This window comes from Marmota flaviventris, chromosome 1 (genome assembly GCF_047511675.1).
Source record: "Marmota flaviventris isolate mMarFla1 chromosome 1, mMarFla1.hap1, whole genome shotgun sequence".
NCBI lineage: Eukaryota > Metazoa > Chordata > Mammalia > Rodentia > Sciuridae > Marmota > Marmota flaviventris.
Window position 1 is genome coordinate 116,368,342 of NC_092498.1, and position 19,402 is coordinate 116,387,743.

Sequence of the window (19,402 nt, forward strand, 5' to 3'; positions counted from 1 at the left end):
CCAAATATAATTCCAAAAGTGAATTAGCATGTTGCATAAAGATCATGAATGAATAACAGAAAAAAAAATCAAAACAAGACAAAGCCCATGGAGAGGCAATTCCTACAAGAGAAAGCCACAATAATTGTGTGCAGACCAGGTGACTCTAGAGGTGACAAGAGACACGCGGTACACTCGATACCCAACGCCTGGGGGAAATCTGGAAAGCGTGACTCGGCCACGTGTTGGGGCGTGTGGAGAAAGCAAAGCCTCAGACACTGCTGGTGACAGAGGAAACTGCCGCAGCCACCTGAGGGGACCATTTGGGTGACAGTTATGAATTCCAAAATTGTGCATTTCTAGCAGCCAGCGATTGCTCTCCTAGTCACACAGCCCGGACACACCTCCACCTAGGGGCGCAGGAAGACAGACACGAACGCGCACTGTGGCTGTAGGTCTCAAGGTGAAACCCAAACATCCGTCAGTATAACAACAGGATTTTTTTTTTTTTTAAAGGAGGACTGTGTCACCGTTGAATGGATAAGAGCTATGTGCGCCACGCAGACTGATCTGGAAACCAGGATGGAGAGGGGGAAATGACAGTGTGGAACCATATCCCCATACAGGGTTAGAGCTCAGATATACAGACATGAGAACTAGGGAGAGGGGATGGAATTAGAAAGGGACACCAAGAGAGTGTGTCTGCCTGTCTGTCTGTCTGTCTGTCTCTCTCTCTCTCTCTCTCTCTTGCAGTGCTGGGGTGGAACCCTGGGCCCCACACAAGCTATGCGAGCGCTCTACCCCCAGCAACACCCCCAGCCCCCAAACCTCTCTTTCTGGGCCAGCAAGATTGGCAACATTGTGTTTTCAAGTGGACAGAACTGAGTGTCCTTCTAGAATCAGGTCCTGGGCTGCCCCATGCCCTGCGACTCCAGGGGCTCCATACTCAGTGATCCCAGCTGCCCTGCTGGACAACTGGACACCCTGAAGAAGGATGATCTACCACTGCCTGTCAATCCCCTTGGCCGGTCACCTGACTCCTGTCACCGTGGCGCCCTGTTCCAGAGTCCACTAATTGAATCGGTTTGGTTTTTGAAATGCAAAGTGAGCATTTATTTTGTTCAAGGCCTGGCTGCCCTGGGTGACCACCTGAGCGACACATCAGGCCTTTGGTGAACACAGTCAGTGAGCCTGGGGAAGGAAGGGTGCTGAACGCTGCTTATGCACAGACAGCACGCACACGGAGCACACGTATTAAGATACATTCGTGGGATGCTTTAAAAGAAGTCACGCGAGCTCTGCGGTGCTGAGACTCCACCGGGCACAGTGAGCGGGGAAGGCGCGCTCTGGGGGCAGAGGAGTGAGCCCTCCCCGTCCTGAGGCCGGAAGCCCCCCCAGCGACGTTGGGTGCAGCAGCGGTTCCTTATGGTGGCAGAGGTAGATGCTCATTCTCAGGACACTCAGCACTGCTTGTGGACATTTCCAGTTGTCACAACTGAGGAGTGTGCTACTGGCATCTCCTGGGTAGAGGCCAGGGAGGCTGCTCGACTTCCTACAATGCACAGGTCACCCCACCGCAGAAAAGGAGCCCACTCCATCCGTCCACAGCATGCAGCTGAGCACCCTAGCGCACAGCGAAGGCAACAGCCCCACACGGTTTGCCTTCCCAGAAGCTCAGAGTGGGGAACTGGTTCACCCAAAGCCACGGAGACAGAAAGCCCAGCTGGGGCTTAAAGCGACATTGGCCTGACTCTGGGTCTGGCGGCTTCTAGCAAAAGTCTCAGCTTAGCCAGGCCTGGTGGTGCGCACCTGTGATCCCAGCTACTTGGGAGGCCGAGGCTGGAGGATCAAAAGTTCAAGGCCAGCCTCAGTAGCTTAGCAAGACCCTGTGTCTCAAAATAAAACTCAGCTGGGATGCGGCTCCATGGTGGAGCACTTGCCTAGCAAGTGCAAGGACTTGGGTTCAACCTCTAGTACCCCCTCCCCCCCACACACAGGACACACACACAGATCCTGTCCTCATGTGGCCAGCCATGAGCGCAGAGGCCACTCATATTCTCCCAGTTTCCACAGGAGCCCTCTACAGTCTTGCCCAACAGCTGCTGAAGGCAACGCAACTTCCTGGTGGCTCCTGGTTGACCCACTCTGCGGATTCCCACGAGTTCTCCTGCGGAACCTGCTGTTGAGCCCTGCAGTCACCCCTGGAGACTGGCGGGGATGTGCAGGAGGGAATGGGTGGACAAGAGGCACGGGGAGGCCACCTGGAAGGCTGCCCCTGGCCCCTCCTGAAGCCCAGCAGCTGTTTGCCCTCCACCTGCCCCCCCCCCCAGCCCTCCTGACAGAGCGCCTGCACCGCCGCCCTCACCTGGTCACACAGGGTCCCGATCAAGCCTTCCAGGTCCTGCTTCTCGTGGAGCACCATCTGCTTCTCCTCGTGCTCCTGCTCCAGCTGCATCTCCAGCTGGTGGAGCTGCGGGCACAAGGGCAGACCAGACAGAGGTGAGCGAGCCCCACGCGGACCATCCCCCAGCGCCAGGCCCCTCGGGGGGAGGGAGGGAGGACGAGGGGCCCCATCTGTCAGGGCTTGGGAGCCGGGTGACTATGGGGAGCCCCCTGCTACTGACTGTGAAGTTCCCCAACAGAAAGCCTGTCTCCCTCCTGTGGCCTCGGCCCCTGCCTGGATATTCTCAGGTCTTGGCACTCTGATGCTGCAGCCTCCACATACAGGGAGAGCCAACATTTTTATTAAATATACCATGGAGCAGCTTGCCACTGAAGCCTCCTGTCCACGGCGCTCTGCTCCAACGAGACATTCAACTAATAGCAACTCATTTAATTTATACTTGGCTCTGATTTCTCAGCTATTAGCAGCCCAACACAGGCACTGATCACAGAATGAATATCTCCCCGTAGCTGTACGCCGCAAAGCCCCCACTGGCCTCTCACATGTATTATTTCATTCCTTCTCTGGCCCTATTTCACAGATGGGCGAACTAAGTCCCAGGGAGAAGCCAAAGCGCATATTCTGAAGTCAGAGTTAGCGTCCTGTCTCCCGGCCCCAGATCTTTCTGCCACCCCAGACAGCCACAGCAGTGCCAGGGTTGCTCATGATTGATTTCCTGCCACAGTGAGGGATAGGCTGCACAGAGCCGCCAGGAGGCTGCGAAGCCAATGTCAGGGGCTGTCGTGAAGAGAAAATCCCCTTTCTCTGACCTCACGCTCTCCCTTCATGAAAGTGTCCACGGAAGAGCATCGGGAGGGTCCGGGCTGTATCCTAGCTCATCTGAGACCGGGTTCAGGGCACACAGCGTGCTCTGAGGCACTCTTGGAACAAACCAGAAATCTGCACATCCTCCACCTGACGTAACGTGAGCAAGACTAAGGGCATCTATCTCAGGAGGAAGGACAGGGCGGAGTGATGGCCATTTCTGCAGAGAGCAGGCTCATTCCAAAACTTCCTTTTAAGAGTAAGAAACAAAAGCAACTGCACTCCGATCAGAAGACTAGAAAAACTAAAGCTCATCTCGAAACAATATGTAAAATAATAAATCTATACAATACATTATTCTATAGAATAATAAAATCTGTAGAACATGTCCACGTGGTATTCACAGGTGTGATGGGGGATGGGGTAGGGGAGAGGGGGACTCTGGGAGCCACTTCAGGCCACCTCCCTTGAGGGATTTAGCTTCCATCTGCATCTCAATACACCCTTAAGGATGCTTGTCCCAGCGTTAGTTCTAATAGCAGAAAACCAGGAACAACCAAAGTGTCCAATGATAGGGGATTCGTTAAATAAAATAGAGCACATGGTTTAAGAGGCAGCATCTACTACTGAGTGAAGATAGTGGACTCCAAAAGACCTTGACCCCATGTAGTAAAGATAATATCTGTGCAAATCCGTACGTGCACATGCAGTGTGAGGGGAGAGATGAAAAGGTGTTTACAATAGCCATCCTGGTGGTTTCTAGGGGACAACATGTCAAGGGCTTGTGCTTTCTTATGCACTGACTGCCATGTCTACCGAGAGTGGATAAAATGTAAGAAATGATCTGAGGGCTGGGGGTACAGCTCAGTGGGTGGAGTGCTGTCACCACAGGCACAAGGCCATGGGTTGACCAGCAACAGAGGGGGAAAAATCAAGAAAGGATTTGAGCAGCAAGGGAACAGTCGGAGGGAGCATCTGAGAGATTCAGAAGTCCTTCCCCAAGAGTCTCGAGGCCTGATGGGCTCCTGACAGAGACCTTGGGCTGATGCTGCTGGAAGTTCCAGCTCATACTGAAGGTAGGTGCTCCGGCCCTGTTCCCTTGAAAGCACTTAGGGATCCCAGGTCTAGGTGGCTGCAGGAAGGGCCTGTCCCCAGCCCCAGGCCCGGCCTCCTCCTTGACTGCAGGGGTGAAGCAGCCTGCGGGGACCGGCCAGGACCTGGGCACAGCTGAGGGGCCGTCACATACCCGCTTCTGGCAGGACTGACGGATGTCCTCCAGCTCCTCCTCTTGGTCCTCCCGGTCCTTCTGATGCATCTGCTTCATCCTCTCTATTTCCAGTTCAAACCGCTGGCGGAGCTGGGGACAGCAAGCAAGGATGGGCATGAGGGTGGCCCAGGGCCACGCCCTCAGCATCCCCTATTTTATTTGAGGGGGGGGTACTGGAGATTGAACTAGGGGGCCCTCGACCACTGAGCCCCATCCCCAGCCCTATTCTGCATTTTGTTTAGAGACAGGGTCTCACTGAGCTGCTTAGGACCTCGTTGTTGCTGAGGCTGGCTTTGAACTCGAGATCCTCCTGCCTCAGCTCCTGAGCTGCTGGGATGACAGACCTGCACCACCGCACCCAGCCACATTTTTTCATTTCTGCACAGAGGAGAATCGGGTTCTCTCCCTCAGCACCCTGGAAATGGTAGATAAACAGCCCAAAGGCTTCCTCCCTTTCTATGGTTACAACAGACACCCGGAACCCATCACATTCTCCACCGAGGTCAGATGCAGCCTCAGAATCCTTCTTAACACTCTTGAGATGAACCCAAGCTCTGGCCTGCTCCAGACGTTCACAACTGCTGCCCTTAGCATGGAAATTAGGTTGAGAAAATACAATCTCAGCCTCTCAAAATGTTGAGCATGTTCCTCGCTACGTAGACTGTGGCGAAGAGTAAAAAGGACCAGAGCCCCATCATCGTCCCCGGCATAAAGCAGGCTCACGATAACTGTCGAGCTCCTTCCTTCCCGCCTTTAAAATGACAGAGGTTATGGGAAGATAATCCAAAATGAGGAGCCTAAGCAAGTTAATAGAATATTTCCCTTTCATTTTCCCTCGCCCCTTGGACACTTCTGACATCTGCAATACCATTTATGTCAGGCTTATATAAGTTAACATAAAATTCCCTGGAAAAAAGTGCTGTCTGGTAATCAATCAATATCTACAAGAGGTCTCCAAGGACATGGGCCGTGAGAAGCTGGAGACGGATGAGGGCATGAGTCAGCCTCCCCCCTGGTGGCCCAGGGCGGGAAGCTAAGGGGCATTAACTTCCGATCTCCTGAGGCCTGGTGGGGCTTTCCTGCTCCCAGAGCTGAAGGGAGACCTGCTGGTGTCACCAAGAGCCAATGCAATTTCCAGAAGTTCTTGTCTTCTTACTGCTTCTGCAAGGATCCTGCTCATTTAGAGAACACCTGGTTGCTACAGGATGCTGCATTTAAGGGACATCCTTCATGTCCTTTAAATACCTCCCCAGACGTTCCACATTCTGCAGGGATGGTCACAGGTTCAGAGCTGGGTTGGAGGCAGCTAAGGGGTTGTTCCATATTTCACTGCACATGGGAGGGGACTCGGGCCTTGGGATTACAGCACCTTCTTCTGTAAGGTCATAAAGACACTGAGCTGCCTCAAAGTCTCCATCTGGATGTGGCATCATTAGGACATGTTAAATGTCACATGATTTTCTGGCCACCGGGCCTTTGCACAGGCTCTGCCCTGCACAGAACTCTCATATTCAACCAATTCTGACTCATCCCTCAGCTTTTGGCTTCAAGAAATGTCACTTCCTCCAGGGTGTCTTCTTGACCCTCTCCCCCAACCCTTCTGCCAAGACTAGATCTGCAAGTTCCACGTTCCTGTGACACCCAGCAGGACTGTAAAGTTTGGGAAAGCAGAGACCCTTTCTGTCTCTGCATCCTCAGATCTACCCGGTGCCTGACAAAGAAGAAGAACTCCCTGCATCTGGCTGACTGAACATGAGCTCTGCTTTCTTCACTCTCCTTAACGAGCGTCCAAGACTCTCCAGACCCCAAACGCCTACTCAGGAGGCTCCACCCAGCGGGATGCAAGGAGAGTAGGCGAGAAGCAAGGGCTGGCACCACGGCTTCCACTGAGGCGCTTAGAGTTCAACTGCTTTACACGTTTATGTCACCCAGTCCCATTTTCTTGCATAAGAGGCTCTCAGCCTTTTAAAACACAGTCACCTTTTGCAAAATCCTACATGACAAATTCCTTTAGCGCTGAGCCTCAGAAGCCACTTCTTGAAAATCTGACTTTTTGGTTTTGTTTTGTTTCTGGTTTTTGTCTTGGGCATAAGAAAAAAAGGCATAGACCTCACATTTCCTTTTTCCCTCTGGCCACCAGGAATTTTAGAGCAAAAACTGTGACGTGTGTAAGAACATGTGTTCCGCCTATCACATATCGGCTCGCTGTCCCCACCCTCTCTTTAGTGTCTATTTTAGTCAGTACTTTTCTGGCCCAGACTGTTTTACTTAGAATCTCATTGTTGTTTTGCATCTGTCTTAGAAGCTGCCTCCTATGCTCCTTGGAATGAGGTAGACGTTCACACAAGCAAGCAGACAAATAAAACATATTCATCGGCTTCGTTGAGATTCTGCTGCTACAGTATCGGATATATCCTGACTGGTTCCTTATTCTCTTGGTGAGTTTCTATTTTTCCAAGATGGGCATGCCAATCTCCCTGGAGGCTGTGCCCACAGTCAGTAGCCAAGGATCTCTGGGGTCAGAAGACGCCACTTCCGAATCCCACCCTTCCACATTCTCTGTATCTCTGGATCTCAACTCCCACCTCTGTAGAATGGGGACAGAACTCACATCCCCACACAGAGGTCCTAGATGACCTTGACCTAGCAGGATGGCAGAGGAGCTCTAGACCATGAAAGCTCTGACCTTCAGGCTTATGAGTTAAGATGTTTTCTGGGGTAATAGGGAGCCATGGAAGAATGAGGAGCAGCAGAGGAGATGCCCTCTGAGAGCACTGCACATTTCAGCCAGCAAGGGACTGGGTGTTGCCCCCACAGGGCTCTCCCACCTGCTCCAGCTGCTTGATGGTATTTTCCTGCTGGTTCTGGATCTTCTCTTGCTCCAGCTTGCTGGATTCCAGCTTCCAGAGCCGCTCCTTCAAGCCGGCGACACCATCTTTCCCCACAGAGGATGACTCCAGCAGCTCCTGTTTCTGAGTCTGCAGCGTCTCCACCTCCTGCCTCAGCTTCATGGTTTCCTGCTCCTTTTCCTGGGAGACAAAGGGGACAGCGTCCTGAGTCACCCAGTTGGGCCCTCCTCCCCTGGGGAGGCCTCTGTGACCTGCTGGCTGGGGTGTTCCACTGGCCCTCCCTGGAGGCCCAGGCCCCTCACAGAGCCCCTGTGGGACACCAGCAAGGGCTGCTCTTTGGGACAGCTCAGGTGGCATTGAGGGAGGGAGGCAGAACTGGGGGAGGACAGCCACTGCCCCTAGAGTTAGATCTTAAAGGAAGCGCCTGCCCCATTTGTAAGGGAAGCGCAGACCTGGAACTAAACCCGCGCTCTGTGCCCACTGGGGCTGGGAGGAGATGTCGGAGCAAGGGGCTGCCATGTCCAGAAATGGCCCTTCTGAGTAAGGAGGCCAGCTCCAACCTGAAGGACATTTGGCTAGGCCACCAGGGAGCTGAACTCCAGACTCAAGGGCATGAGGTCCTGGGGGCAACAGGGAGCCACAGAAGGACACAGCAGCGCCTGGAGAGGCACCCAAGTCAGATTTTACTAAAATCCCTCTGCATGAGCGTCTGCACGGGACAGGCCTTGCTCCTGGACAAGGTGATAGCTAATTTTCTGCTGGGCCCACTGTCCCTCCCAGGCAGACCCCTGGACTCTGTGCAGGTAACTGGAGCAAGACCATGACCTCACACTCTGGAGTCTGACTGTCAATGGGCCAACCACAGGTTGTTTTAGGAGACACGCTGGGAACCTGACTCCTGCGCTGGGCAGACCCAGGCACCTGCACGGGCTCTCTTCCCTCGGCAGCAGGTGTGTGGTGGGGTTTCAGGAGACCCAGCCACCAGGAGCCCGGCCAGCTCCATGTCCCCAGTGCCTACCTTGACTTGCTGCTGGAGCTGCCCCAGCTCCCACCGCACGCTGCTGTTCTCCTGCGACACTTTCTCACGCATACTCTTTTCAAACACCGACTCTCCCAGGGCCTGAGCCAGCTGCATGTCAAACCTGCCCAGGGCAGAACACGGGTCACCACACGGGGTGGGGAAACTAAAGTAGAGTTAAGTGGGGCTGGAGAGGAGGAGGCGGAGCCGGGGTTGGGCGGGGCCTGAAGGGAGGAGGTGGAGCCAGGGAGGGTTGGGCAGGGCTGGGGAAAGAGGAGGAGGAGCCGGGAAGGGTTGGGCGTGGCCTGAGGGAAGGAGGTGGAGTCGGGGAGGGTTAGGCGTGGCCTAAGGGGAGGTGGTGGAGCAGGGGAAGTTGGGAGGGGCCTGAGGGGAGGAGGAGGAGCCAGGGAAGGCTGGGCGGGGCTGGAGGGGAGAGGGCGGAGCCGAGGAGGGTTGGGCGTGGCCTGAGGGGAGGAGGTGGAGTCAGGGAGGGTTGGGAGGGGCCTGAAGGGAGGAGGTGGAGCCAGGGAGGGTTGGGAAGGGCTGGAGAGGAGGAGGCCTAGAAGGGGAGGGTTGGCTCAGGGCTCCAGGGGAAGGTTGTGAGTGTGGCCGGAAGCTGAGACGCTACAGAGGAATTTCTTAGCACCTACACAGTGTTTGTGAAAAACACCGAATACTTATTAAAAACCTGATAAAAGTACATAGACAAAATAAAATTAGAGTAGACACTGATGTAGAATAGAAATTAATATGTATAGTAAATGATGATGTATAAAATATGTAGGTATACATGGAGAGAGAGAGCACACATCGGATCTGCCAAAGCACATCAAGAAAAAAGACCCATTAATTCTACCGGGTTTGGCATCTAAGATCTACTGACCCAGGAACAAACATTATGTACACACACTCATACACAATGTCCTGTCTCCATGCCAACAGGGAGAGCCTCACTCATGCCATCTGGCTGATGCACTTGTTAGCCAAATTAAAGTCTGCTAATTTTTGACGAGATGCTGGACATCTTGTCCTCATTCCTCCAGCAAAAGACACAAAGATGAGACAGTGCTCCCGAGAGCCACTGGGGCTCTCCCGAGGCACATCTGCCCCTCTAGGAGGGGGGACCACTGGATAAGAAGGACTTCCTGGACTTTCCCTCATCCCCTCCTGGTCTCAGCCCGTCCCCTGTCACAGATGAGGACACCAGCAGAAGACCCTTTGCCAGGCCTCAGTGAATCACAAATAGAAAGTCCCAATGCTCCAGAGAACTTGATGTGGCTCCTGGGATTTGGGCCTTGGTGACAAGATGGTGCCCGATATACGACGATCCCATGTCCCAGGACACCAGCTGTCCTTCAAAGTCTGAGACTCCTGAGAGAGCCAATCACATCACATAAGGGAGCCCTCCTGTTGGACCAACCCAGGAACTTTCTGATGGGCTATTGGTGACATCATTCCAGAAGTGCTGTTTGCTGCCCCTGAATGGAAACAGGGTGACAACAGGATAGTAAGGCTCCATGAGTGCCATTCGCCAGGCTCTGCATTGGGGCCCCCAGAGTCCTGGGGGAAGATGTATGTTAGGATACCCATTCACAGAGGAGGAGTCTGAGGTTCAGAGAGTGATTTGGTCTTGAATCCCAAAGTAATGGAAGTGAGCTGAAGGCAGCTCCCCAGTGTCTTACTACCCCCCCCCCCATCTACCTGTCCATGCCCTTGGACAGGTGAAGGAAGCCAGAGGGAGCCAGTGACTGATGTTCCAGAGGAGTCCATGAGCGAACAGGCCACTTGATGCCAACAAAAGGCTCCTCTAGACCTCAGCTTCTAGAACACACTGAGAACCCCCACCCTGAGGCCAGACAGACTTGCACACCCCCTTCACCCCACCAGGGGCAGGCCTGAGGTCCAGGCTGGGGCAGTCAGCAAGCCTAGCAACAGGCTTCTCTAAGAGTCCCATCAGCCTTGGCCGAGCTTTGTGATCCTAAGTAACCATGGCAACCGGAACCCAGCTCTCCTGTGGGACCATTCCAGGGCCCTCTGAACTTAGAAGGCAGAGTGGGGATGAGACTCAACGAGCCTGTCTCACCACAGCATCCCGGGCCAGCAAGCTGGGCAGGCAGCTGCGTCTACAGTGTGCTGGTGCCTGACATCTGGGTCCCCCCTCCCAACCGTCATTCTGCCTGGATTTCCACCGTCAGCCCCAGACTTCTGCTGCCCCCACTGGCTCCCACTGAAATGCCACTCCACCTGGAAATGCAAGGCCTGCTGAGGATGTGGGCATCCGAAGACGCTCCTGCCCACCAGTGGGAGCAGAGCTGGGGACGCCTTTGGGCTGCTGGTGGGTGCCTCAGGGGAGGTTTGGAAGTCCCTGGAATGAGGACTTCTGCCACGGGTGAAGGAAAGTCCCATAGGGATGGAATTTTTCGGGCTGTACCAATCCAAAGCCCAGGCCCCTCCCTGTCAGAAAGCTGAGACCCTCAGAACAGGATCAAGGCCAGAGTGGAGAGTCCCAGCTGGGAGGACCCTGGGGACGGTGGAGGCGCACCTCTCACTTTAGGGCTGGGGTCTCTCAGGACGTTCTTCAGTGGCCTGTTATGTCCAAGGATTCCTCTGAAATGTGGTTAGTCCTTCACTGGCCCCAAGACCTGTCACTTGGCAAGGCCACTCAGCAAGTGGCCAAGGGGGACTTGAGCCATTTTCTCCAGTGCAAGGGAGACTTAGCCAGAGTACCGAGAGGGAGTTGGGAGAGGGCGCAGAGAGAGATGAGATTAAACCTCTCTTATTTGGGGGAGCATGCTAACCGTATTCAAGGGTCGTTATTTTTTCCAGATGCAGAAGCCAGCTCTGGAAGGTTCAAGGATGAATGAAAAAAAAATTATTTAATGCAAATGGATTTTGAAATCTATAACACTCTCGTGGAAATAGAATTCTGCCTGCTATGTCTTGGAAAAGACGCACCCCCGGCAAAACCGCTCTTGGTCCACATAGGAACGTTTTTCTGTTTTATCCTGAGTATCCTAAAAGAGAGGCTGCATTATACCGATTTGCAGTCTATGAAGTGTCTACTAGAGATTCCCAGGCTCTAAAGCCCCTTGAACCTCACCAGAGAGCTGAGGACTTGGACGGAGCCAGCTGTGCAGGGGGGGAACCTCCAGATGGGGAGGATTTGCGTGAGGAAGCTCAGGCCACCGACCCCTCCTCTCCAGGCCTGGAGGGGACTGCATCCAGGCACCCCGGGAGCCTGGCCTGTCTGCAAAACCTTGTGCACTTGGTTCACACGAAAGCCGACATGGGAACCCGTGTGCACACATTAAGAACTTGACATTTTGTTGATGTTCAAGTTCCAGTCCCTGCCAGATTGCTCCCAGGATCTGAGCCTCTAAGCCCTAAATGAGAAGGGCAGGAACTCTTTTTTTTTTTCTTTTCTTTATCGTTTTGTCAACACTGAGGATAGAGACCCAAATTCAGTCCGTTTGGAGGTACCAATCACATCATGGAGTTCTCACCACAAGGGGGCGCCTCATCCCCAACCTACAAGTATGGAGTCAGAGGTGGGGAAGGGTTGAAGGACCAGGTCAGGGTCACAGGGCTGGCAAGGGGAACCGCTGGGGCTTGAACCTGATGGTTTTAGGCAGCACCTGGGCTCCTGACCATCTTCCTAAACTGACTCAATCTCCTCCCACAGACCTTTCGTTTGACAAATGAAGAGATTGAGGCTCAGAGCAGCCAAGAAAATTCCCCAAGGTCATATGGCCATAGGGTCACCAGGCTGCGTAAGAGAAGGGAATCTTTTTGTCTGTTTGTTTGCTGGATTTTTTGGGTCGTACCTACAGGAAGAACGGGTGAGGAGGAGGGGAAGGAAAATTGGGGCCAAACCAGGGCCTTAACCTGTCCTTCAGAAGAGAACCCAGAGATCCCAGAGGACCCCAGCACCCGTGCAGCCCACCCCATGGTCCAGGTGACAGTGTGGGACACAACTCACTTCTTCTGCTTCTTCTGCAGCTCGTGGTTTCGGCTTTGCTGGTTCTCCAGCAGGACGCGGGTGTCCTCCAGGTCCCAGGTCAGGCGGTGGCACTTCCTCTTCAGTTGGTGGGCTGCCTTCCTGGCCTCCTCGTAAGCACTCTGCAGCTCGGCGAGCTGTGGGGGGACAGAGGAAGCACGTGCCTTCTGGGCGCTGAACATTCCCGGGACACACGGCTTCCGAGTGAGCATGACACTGGGGACACTTCTGTCTGTGTCCACTAGTCTGTCTTGTCTACTTCCTGGGTCACCTTCAGGAAGCTTCTCCTCTGGATCTCAGGGGAAAATGGGAATAATCCCATCAGTCTCTCAGGGTGGTTTTCATTTCTCCTCAATAAACCTCCTGCCAAAACACCCCCAGAATTTCTACCCTGCCTCCACCTGATGTCCCCTGAGCACCAGGGAGTCCCTGTCCCCGTCACCTGGCATCATCAGGAGACATTTGTCAGGATCAGCCATGACGCTGCCAAAACTTGCCCAGGAAGCCCAAGAGGGAGGTCAGAGGGTGGAACAGTGGACGGCACTGCGGACGGGCCGCGCCACAGAGTGCGCCTGGCTCTTGACAAACAGGAGCCCAGCCACGCGCCTTCCTCCGGGACACACCGCCGACTGTCCTAGTTGGGGCTGGGGGAGGCTGCAGCCCAGCACACACGCTTTGAAGAAATGGCCTCATTAAAGAATCGCTTTAAATAAGCAAAACTCTGAGTTAATGAAGCCTGTGATTCCAAGTTCAGTATTCGGAGGCAAATGGGATGTTTTCTTAGATTCTGCGGCTCAGAAAAGGTTGCGGCTTTATTATTTTTTAATGTAGCATGAATATTGCCCCTTTCCTTAGGGAAACTGACCGGCTTCATAATTTGTTATTAAAGAGCCGGACTGCTTCCCCGCGCTGGCCCCCAGAATGTCTCTCTTGAGGACACAGTGGTGTGTCCATCTTGGAAATGACCGTAACCATCACCACTGCCAGGGACGACACTGAGCCTCACTTCTGTGGTTGGTGGGATCCTGTGACCTCACCCACCCGCCTCTGCCGGGTGATCGGTGGTACCTTTCTCTCACATAGGGGACAGAACAGTAAGACAGGCCCCTAATTTAATCTCCACCCCCGTGGCCCGTCCATCCAGCAGTGGAGACTGGGAAATGAATGGACACTTCCAGTGCAGATTTAGGGAAATAATGGAGGGACTCCCGTCCCCATCAGGGAAGACTTTCAAGGAGAGGCATTTACGTTGAGATCTGTAAGAACAGGTGGCGGGCAAGAGGCGTGGCGGGGTCTGCTGGTGTGGACGAGAGCCAACTCTGCAGTGTCTTCCAGATTCCCGCCCAGTGCGTCACAACAGCCATTTGAAAATGGCGATGGTGGAAGGGACACAAGATGGGAGACAGGCACAGGCGTCCAGCTGTCCCTGTGCACACCCCGAAAGGCTGGATAGCACCGTGTCGTAGAGGAGCGAGACTCCATGACATCTGTGGTATCTATTTGGTGTTCAAGAGGGAAATTTCCGGATATCGGAAATACAGAAGGCACAAAGTCAGAATGATAATGGGAGATAATGATATCATGGCAGCGGAATGTTCTCCAAGGACAGGGAGTTCTGCTTGTCCAGAAATAGAGGGAAGGCCGTGGACCATGGGGAGGGAGGGAGCCAACATGGAGGCCCTGGCGCAGTAGGACCTGCAAAGAGCTGTGCCTCATGGGGAAGGCACAAGACAAGTTCTACAGAACCACTGGCCTGGCAGGTGGTACCAAGGCTCGCTTCTGCTCTGGCTCTGGGTGGGGAAGAAAGGAGTCCCATCAGAAATCCAGACTGTAGGCGCAGTGACACACCCCTGTCATCCCAGCGGCTCAGGAGGCTGAGGCAGGAGGATCTCGAGTTCAAAGCCAGCCTCAGCCACAGCGAGGCCCTAAGCAGCTCAGTGAGACCCTGTCTCTAAATAAAATGCAAAATAGGGCTGGGGACGGGGCTCAGTGGTCGAGGGCCCTGAGTTCAATCCCTGGTACCCCCAAAAAAACCAAAACAAAATACTGTCCGTGTAGGCCTCATGTGGGTTTAGAGATGGACACTTTTTCATATCACACAAAAATCTGAGACCGACAACACAGTGTCACCTCAGGGGTCACTGCAGAAGAACACACAATAGTGTTTCTTGCAGTGGGACACTCCCACCCCCACTACCAAAAGACTCCAGTAAAATCAATAAAAAGTTTAAGAAAAAAATCTGCTAAAGATCAACTCACAATAAAAACAGCTAAATACACACAGACATCACATGAGAGAGGATTAAAAAATCCACAGAACAGAGCACCTGGGACTGTTGGGGGCAGCAGAGGGAGGCGCTGGAGATGAGCTCCAGATCAAAATTCATTCAGGAAACAAGGGGAAAGAAAACCCACCCAGAGAGTCGCACAGCATGACGCTCCTGAAGGCCTCGGGCTGGAGGAAGGGAACTGGTTGGCAGGGGTTGCTCTAGTCTAGATGGGACACGGGGGTGACATCAGCACGGGGACAACGGGAGCGGTTAATGTGACTGCTTTAGAAGTATATTGCGAGGATCTTAGAAGGAAACCTCGGGCCCAGAAGGTAAGGTGGCTTTCACGAGGACCAGGCAGAGGCGGAAACAGGACCTGGATAACCCTGAGTTGGTGTGTGTGCTCTGTGCTCAGACCGGGGACCCACAGGGAGAGAAAACGGTTTCCAAGTCCCACAGTGACCAGAATTTGTAACAGCTGCCCAGGTGGAAAACCAAGAAACGGCTGGTGGTTTCCCTCCTCCCTCCTCCGTCCCCAACCATGGGTCACTCACGGGCCCACTCCCTGACACCTGTGGCCCAGACGATCCGCTCCCCTCTTACCTTCTGTTCCAGCTCTTTCCTGGATGTCAGCTCTGAGTCCAGCCTCTCCTCACACTGCTGGAGACGCTTTCTGAGAAACTCATTCTCCATCTGAGCACAGTCGAAGCGCATCTGCCACTCATCTGCTGTTTAACAGAGTCAGGGAGGCCGGGATAGGAGGCCAGGTGAGGATGAGGCCAGGGTGGCCTCTCTTCCACTTTCTTGGCTCTTTGGATGCGATTTCACAGTATCCATGGAGCCCCAGGACCTCAATCTTGGGCTTCAGGTTAGGAAGCTATGCTGTAGTCAAGTTTATGAACTACTTCCTCTAGACAGCCTGCTCTGACCGCCTCCAGCTGTCTAAATAAAGTACTTAAAGACCCGTTGTTCTAAGATCCACTGCCTTATACTGTTCAGTTACCTTTGTAAGGTGGACTCATATTTTCTTTTTCCAAAGAAATTTCATAATCCTTTAGGTTGCAGAAGCTGTGAGTCTTTAGCATACATGATGGATGGATGGATGGGTGGATACGTGAATAGATAGATTGATAAATGGATGGACAAGTAGATAGATAAATAGATACATAAGTGTGTAATAATGGAAAGATAAATGAATAACAGGACAGGTGAGTATGTGGATGGATGAATGGATGGTGGGATCTCGGTCTTTGAAGAGGTCACCGCACTAAAGATTTCTACATCACTAAGTTAAAGGAGGAGGATGTGATATTAAGGAATTAAAATTTATTCAGTTTTCCACCAAGATACATAATATCATGGTGGGAAAGGAATCCTGTCACCTACCGGGACAAATTCTGAGGATAACAAGCAGCATGACATTTCTGCAGCGCCCCTGCCCCGGGGCTCCCTCTACAGGGTGCTCAGGGGACCGGGCCGGGAGGCAACGTGGGTGGGTGAGGAGACTGTGCTCCATCCTTCAAGAATCACCCCCTCCCGTGACTCCCCTGCCCAGGGTGTCCCTGTCAGCCAGGGTGTCTAGTTCAGTCCCTCATTATCAAGTCACTCTTTCCCTGGATTTATCTGATCTCCACACTTAGATTCCAATTTCTCGAAAGTAAGTCCCAACCCAAATCCTCCTGCAGCCCCCGCAGTGTCCAGCTCAGTTCTGGGTGCACAGCATCAAAGATTCTCTTTCACTATGCAGCAGAAAGAAGGGGTCTGTTTTTGATAATTAATACCCCAGCTGGATCCGCAGAGGCGGGTGAGGGGCTGCGGCGGTGGCGTGATTAAAGTGTTTGATGATTGCTTCTTTCAACTTTCCTCTCTCTTAGAAATGCTCTCTAATGAGTATGTATCACTTTCATAATGAAAAACAAAATATTTGTGGGTTGATTTCCGGGAATGGGCATCCTTACTGGGGGACTGCTGTGCCCCTGAGCTCAGCGCGTCTCCCCGTCACGGGACTCCCTGGTCTTTCCACAGGAAACCAACCGGGAACCTCACTGAGACCCGCGTCTCGGTCAGATGCAGCTGGTGCCCAGAGTCCCCAGGAACCCTGCCTTGCGGGGCCTCCCACACCACAGACTCCTCTGTGCTGACCTCCCTGGGACGTGCCGGCCCAGGCGGGTCCGGGAGGCGTGCGGGGCAGGAGCACAGGAGAAACCCAGCCCCGTCTCCCTCGGTGGACTCCCGACTTCTCTTCTTTGGACTGTCCCTGACATTTCAAGGGCATAAATTCTCTGGGGACACGGAAGGCAGGATGCTGGCATTTTAGAGATGCTGACACAGTGGCTCTCCTCGTCACCTGACTCCATTAGGCTGGGGAGAACTAGGAGGCAGGGAGCAAGCTGACAACCATGTCACCATGCCACCAACCATGAGATGTCGCCAGGTGCCTGGGTCAAGAGGGCATGCCCAGGAAGTCCTGGCACTACTGAACACATCTATCACAGGAGAAGGGAGAGTCCCCTCACCTCGTAGCAGGCAGCTCTGTCATCTCTAGCAGGGGACGGGGTGCTTCTGTGGAACTGGTTGGTATGAAGAAAGGCAGTGACCCCACGATTTCTCCTAACAAGGTCGATAAAGCAGCAAACACCCCTTCAGCGTCCGCACCTCACGGGGGGCGGGGGCCACAATTGGTACTGATCATAACTCTCGCCATTTGAAGATGGGGAAACTGAGGCACGGCAATTTTATTTCAAACTGAAAACCACACACCCGCTAAGATGGAACCCAGATCAAAATCCAGGAATCCAACTGCAGAGGTTTCACCTTTTTCAAAATCCATACTTCAAATATCCCTGGGAATATAAGAGGGTCTTGTTCATCAACCCACCATCTTTTATTCTTTGCATCATCCAGCACCTGTCACATAGATATTTATTATTTTGATTGAGCACATAATAAATGCTCAATAAAAACAGTATTTTAATGGAAGCTCCTCTTAACCAGCCTCCTTGAAGGATGGATCAACATTCTCCTCCAGGATGATGGGGAGAATCTATTAAATAAACCTGTTTTCCTTGTAAAGAATCCTGCCTCAGATTTCACTATAGTAACAGAAAAGGACTAAAACATGGTCGCAACCCAAAGAGGGAAATATAATTTTGCATTACACGGTGCCTGTCACTGTTGTGTGGGACTCTGAGGGGCTGTGCCTGCCTAAGTCCCAGCCCCTGATGTGGTGTGCAGTACATGGCAGGTGCTTAGCATGCACCAATGAACCAGTTAAGTCAGAAGGCAGCCATGTCTTCCAGCACCCACCCCCCGGGGTCCCAGGCCCCTCACCTCCCGCCGCGTGGCTCCTCTCCAAGTCATTCAGCTGAATTTTCTGCTGGGCTTCTTCCAACTGCTTCTCTACTTCTCCCAACTTCTTCTGGACTTGCTCGTACTTGCTCTGGAAGAAAGAGACCAAGGTGAGCCATGATTTGGAGATGGCTAGAGTTTGTCCACCTGAGTTCATGTGTAGGGGGACGGGTCCTCCTGGTGGCATGTGAAGAGGTAGGGCCTGGTGGGGGTCCTCAGTACACGGAGAACATGTCCCCTTGGAACGGATTAGTTTTGGTGGGACCGCAAGTTTGTTCTTGCGAGAGGGTTGTTGTAAGGAGCAAGCCTGGACCCCCACCCCTGGCTCAGGCTTTCTGTTTAGCACTGGGCCCTCTCGCTGCCTTCCGCATGTGCTCTGGCCACGATGCCATCTGCCGGTAGACCCTCACCAGAGGCCAAACCAATAGCGATGCCCAAACTTGGACTTTCAGCCTCTAAATCTGTTCAATAAAACTATTTTCTCTATAAAGATTCCTGCCTCAGGTATTTGGTTATAGTAACAGAAAAGGACTAATACATGGTCCAAACTAAAGGTGGACAGAAGCCAAAGTCAGTCACCTCATCCATGGCACCTCTGAGACCAGGAATGCCCACCTGCTGCACCATCCTCACCAAGGACTTTCCAAGGCCGTGCCTTAGGAAGACCCATGTCCCCAAGGTCCTTGAGCCTTGAGTCAGTCCACCTGTGCACCCTGCTTAGGCTTATGATCCAGGGCTGAGCACCAGGAGGCAGGCAGCCATGCCCTGTCACCTTGCTCAGCACCCTAACACTTACCTTGAGCTCCTGGGCCTCCCGGAAGGCCTGCAGCCGCTCTGCCCGCTCGCTCTCCAGTGCCTGGCAGGCCACGTCCCCTTTGAAGCGCTCGTCTGCCAGCTCTGTGGTCAAGTCAGCAATCTGGGGACAGGTGGGGAGGCAGGGCAGGGTCACTCACTGGAACCACTGATCTGTCTCACCCCAGACACCCTCCTCGGCACCCCCCTTGGCCCAATCACAGGCTGTCCATGTAGTGCAGTTGTTGGGAGGACAGACGTCAGGACACCACTGGCCTTGATGTGGCAGGATTCTTGGTCCAATACTCACTACCTGTGCGTGACTTTAAGGTAAGCAGAATGCTTAAATGATTCTCAGCCTTCTCGGTTTTAAAAAGGAGGACAGTAACATACAAGATGGCTTTGGGATTCAGTGAAATGATCCATGGGAAACTTATCCCGGTGCCTGGCACATAATAAATGCTCAATCAAAACAGCATTTTAATGGAAGCTCTTCTTATCCAGGCTCCTTTCAGGACTGACCATCATGCTCCCCAGGGATGATGGGGAAAACCTGTTAGTTAAATGAACCTATTTTCTTTGTAAAGAATCCTGCCTCTGTTATTTCATTCTAGTAACAGAAAAGGACTAATCCATGATCCAGACCAAAGGTGGATAGAAGCTAAAGTTGGCCA

General features: G+C 53.1%; 1 protein-coding gene across 1 annotated transcript in view; it reads right to left on the bottom strand.

The window, feature by feature from the left end:
- The window catches only part of Myo18b (myosin XVIIIB), a 201,599-nt gene that overhangs the window by 89,112 nt on the left and 93,085 nt on the right, over positions 1-19,402 (bottom strand). Inside the window, exons 25-32 of the mRNA XM_027955886.2 lie at positions 18,733-18,852; positions 17,919-18,027; positions 15,192-15,316; positions 12,301-12,455; positions 8,322-8,445; positions 7,283-7,483; positions 4,434-4,544; positions 2,345-2,449 (exon numbers count right to left, since the gene is read on the bottom strand). Coding sequence (XP_027811687.2) covers positions 2,345-2,449; positions 4,434-4,544; positions 7,283-7,483; positions 8,322-8,445; positions 12,301-12,455; positions 15,192-15,316; positions 17,919-18,027; positions 18,733-18,852 — 1,050 coding nt within the window. The remainder of the gene's footprint in view (positions 1-2,344; positions 2,450-4,433; positions 4,545-7,282; positions 7,484-8,321; positions 8,446-12,300; positions 12,456-15,191; positions 15,317-17,918; positions 18,028-18,732; positions 18,853-19,402) is intronic.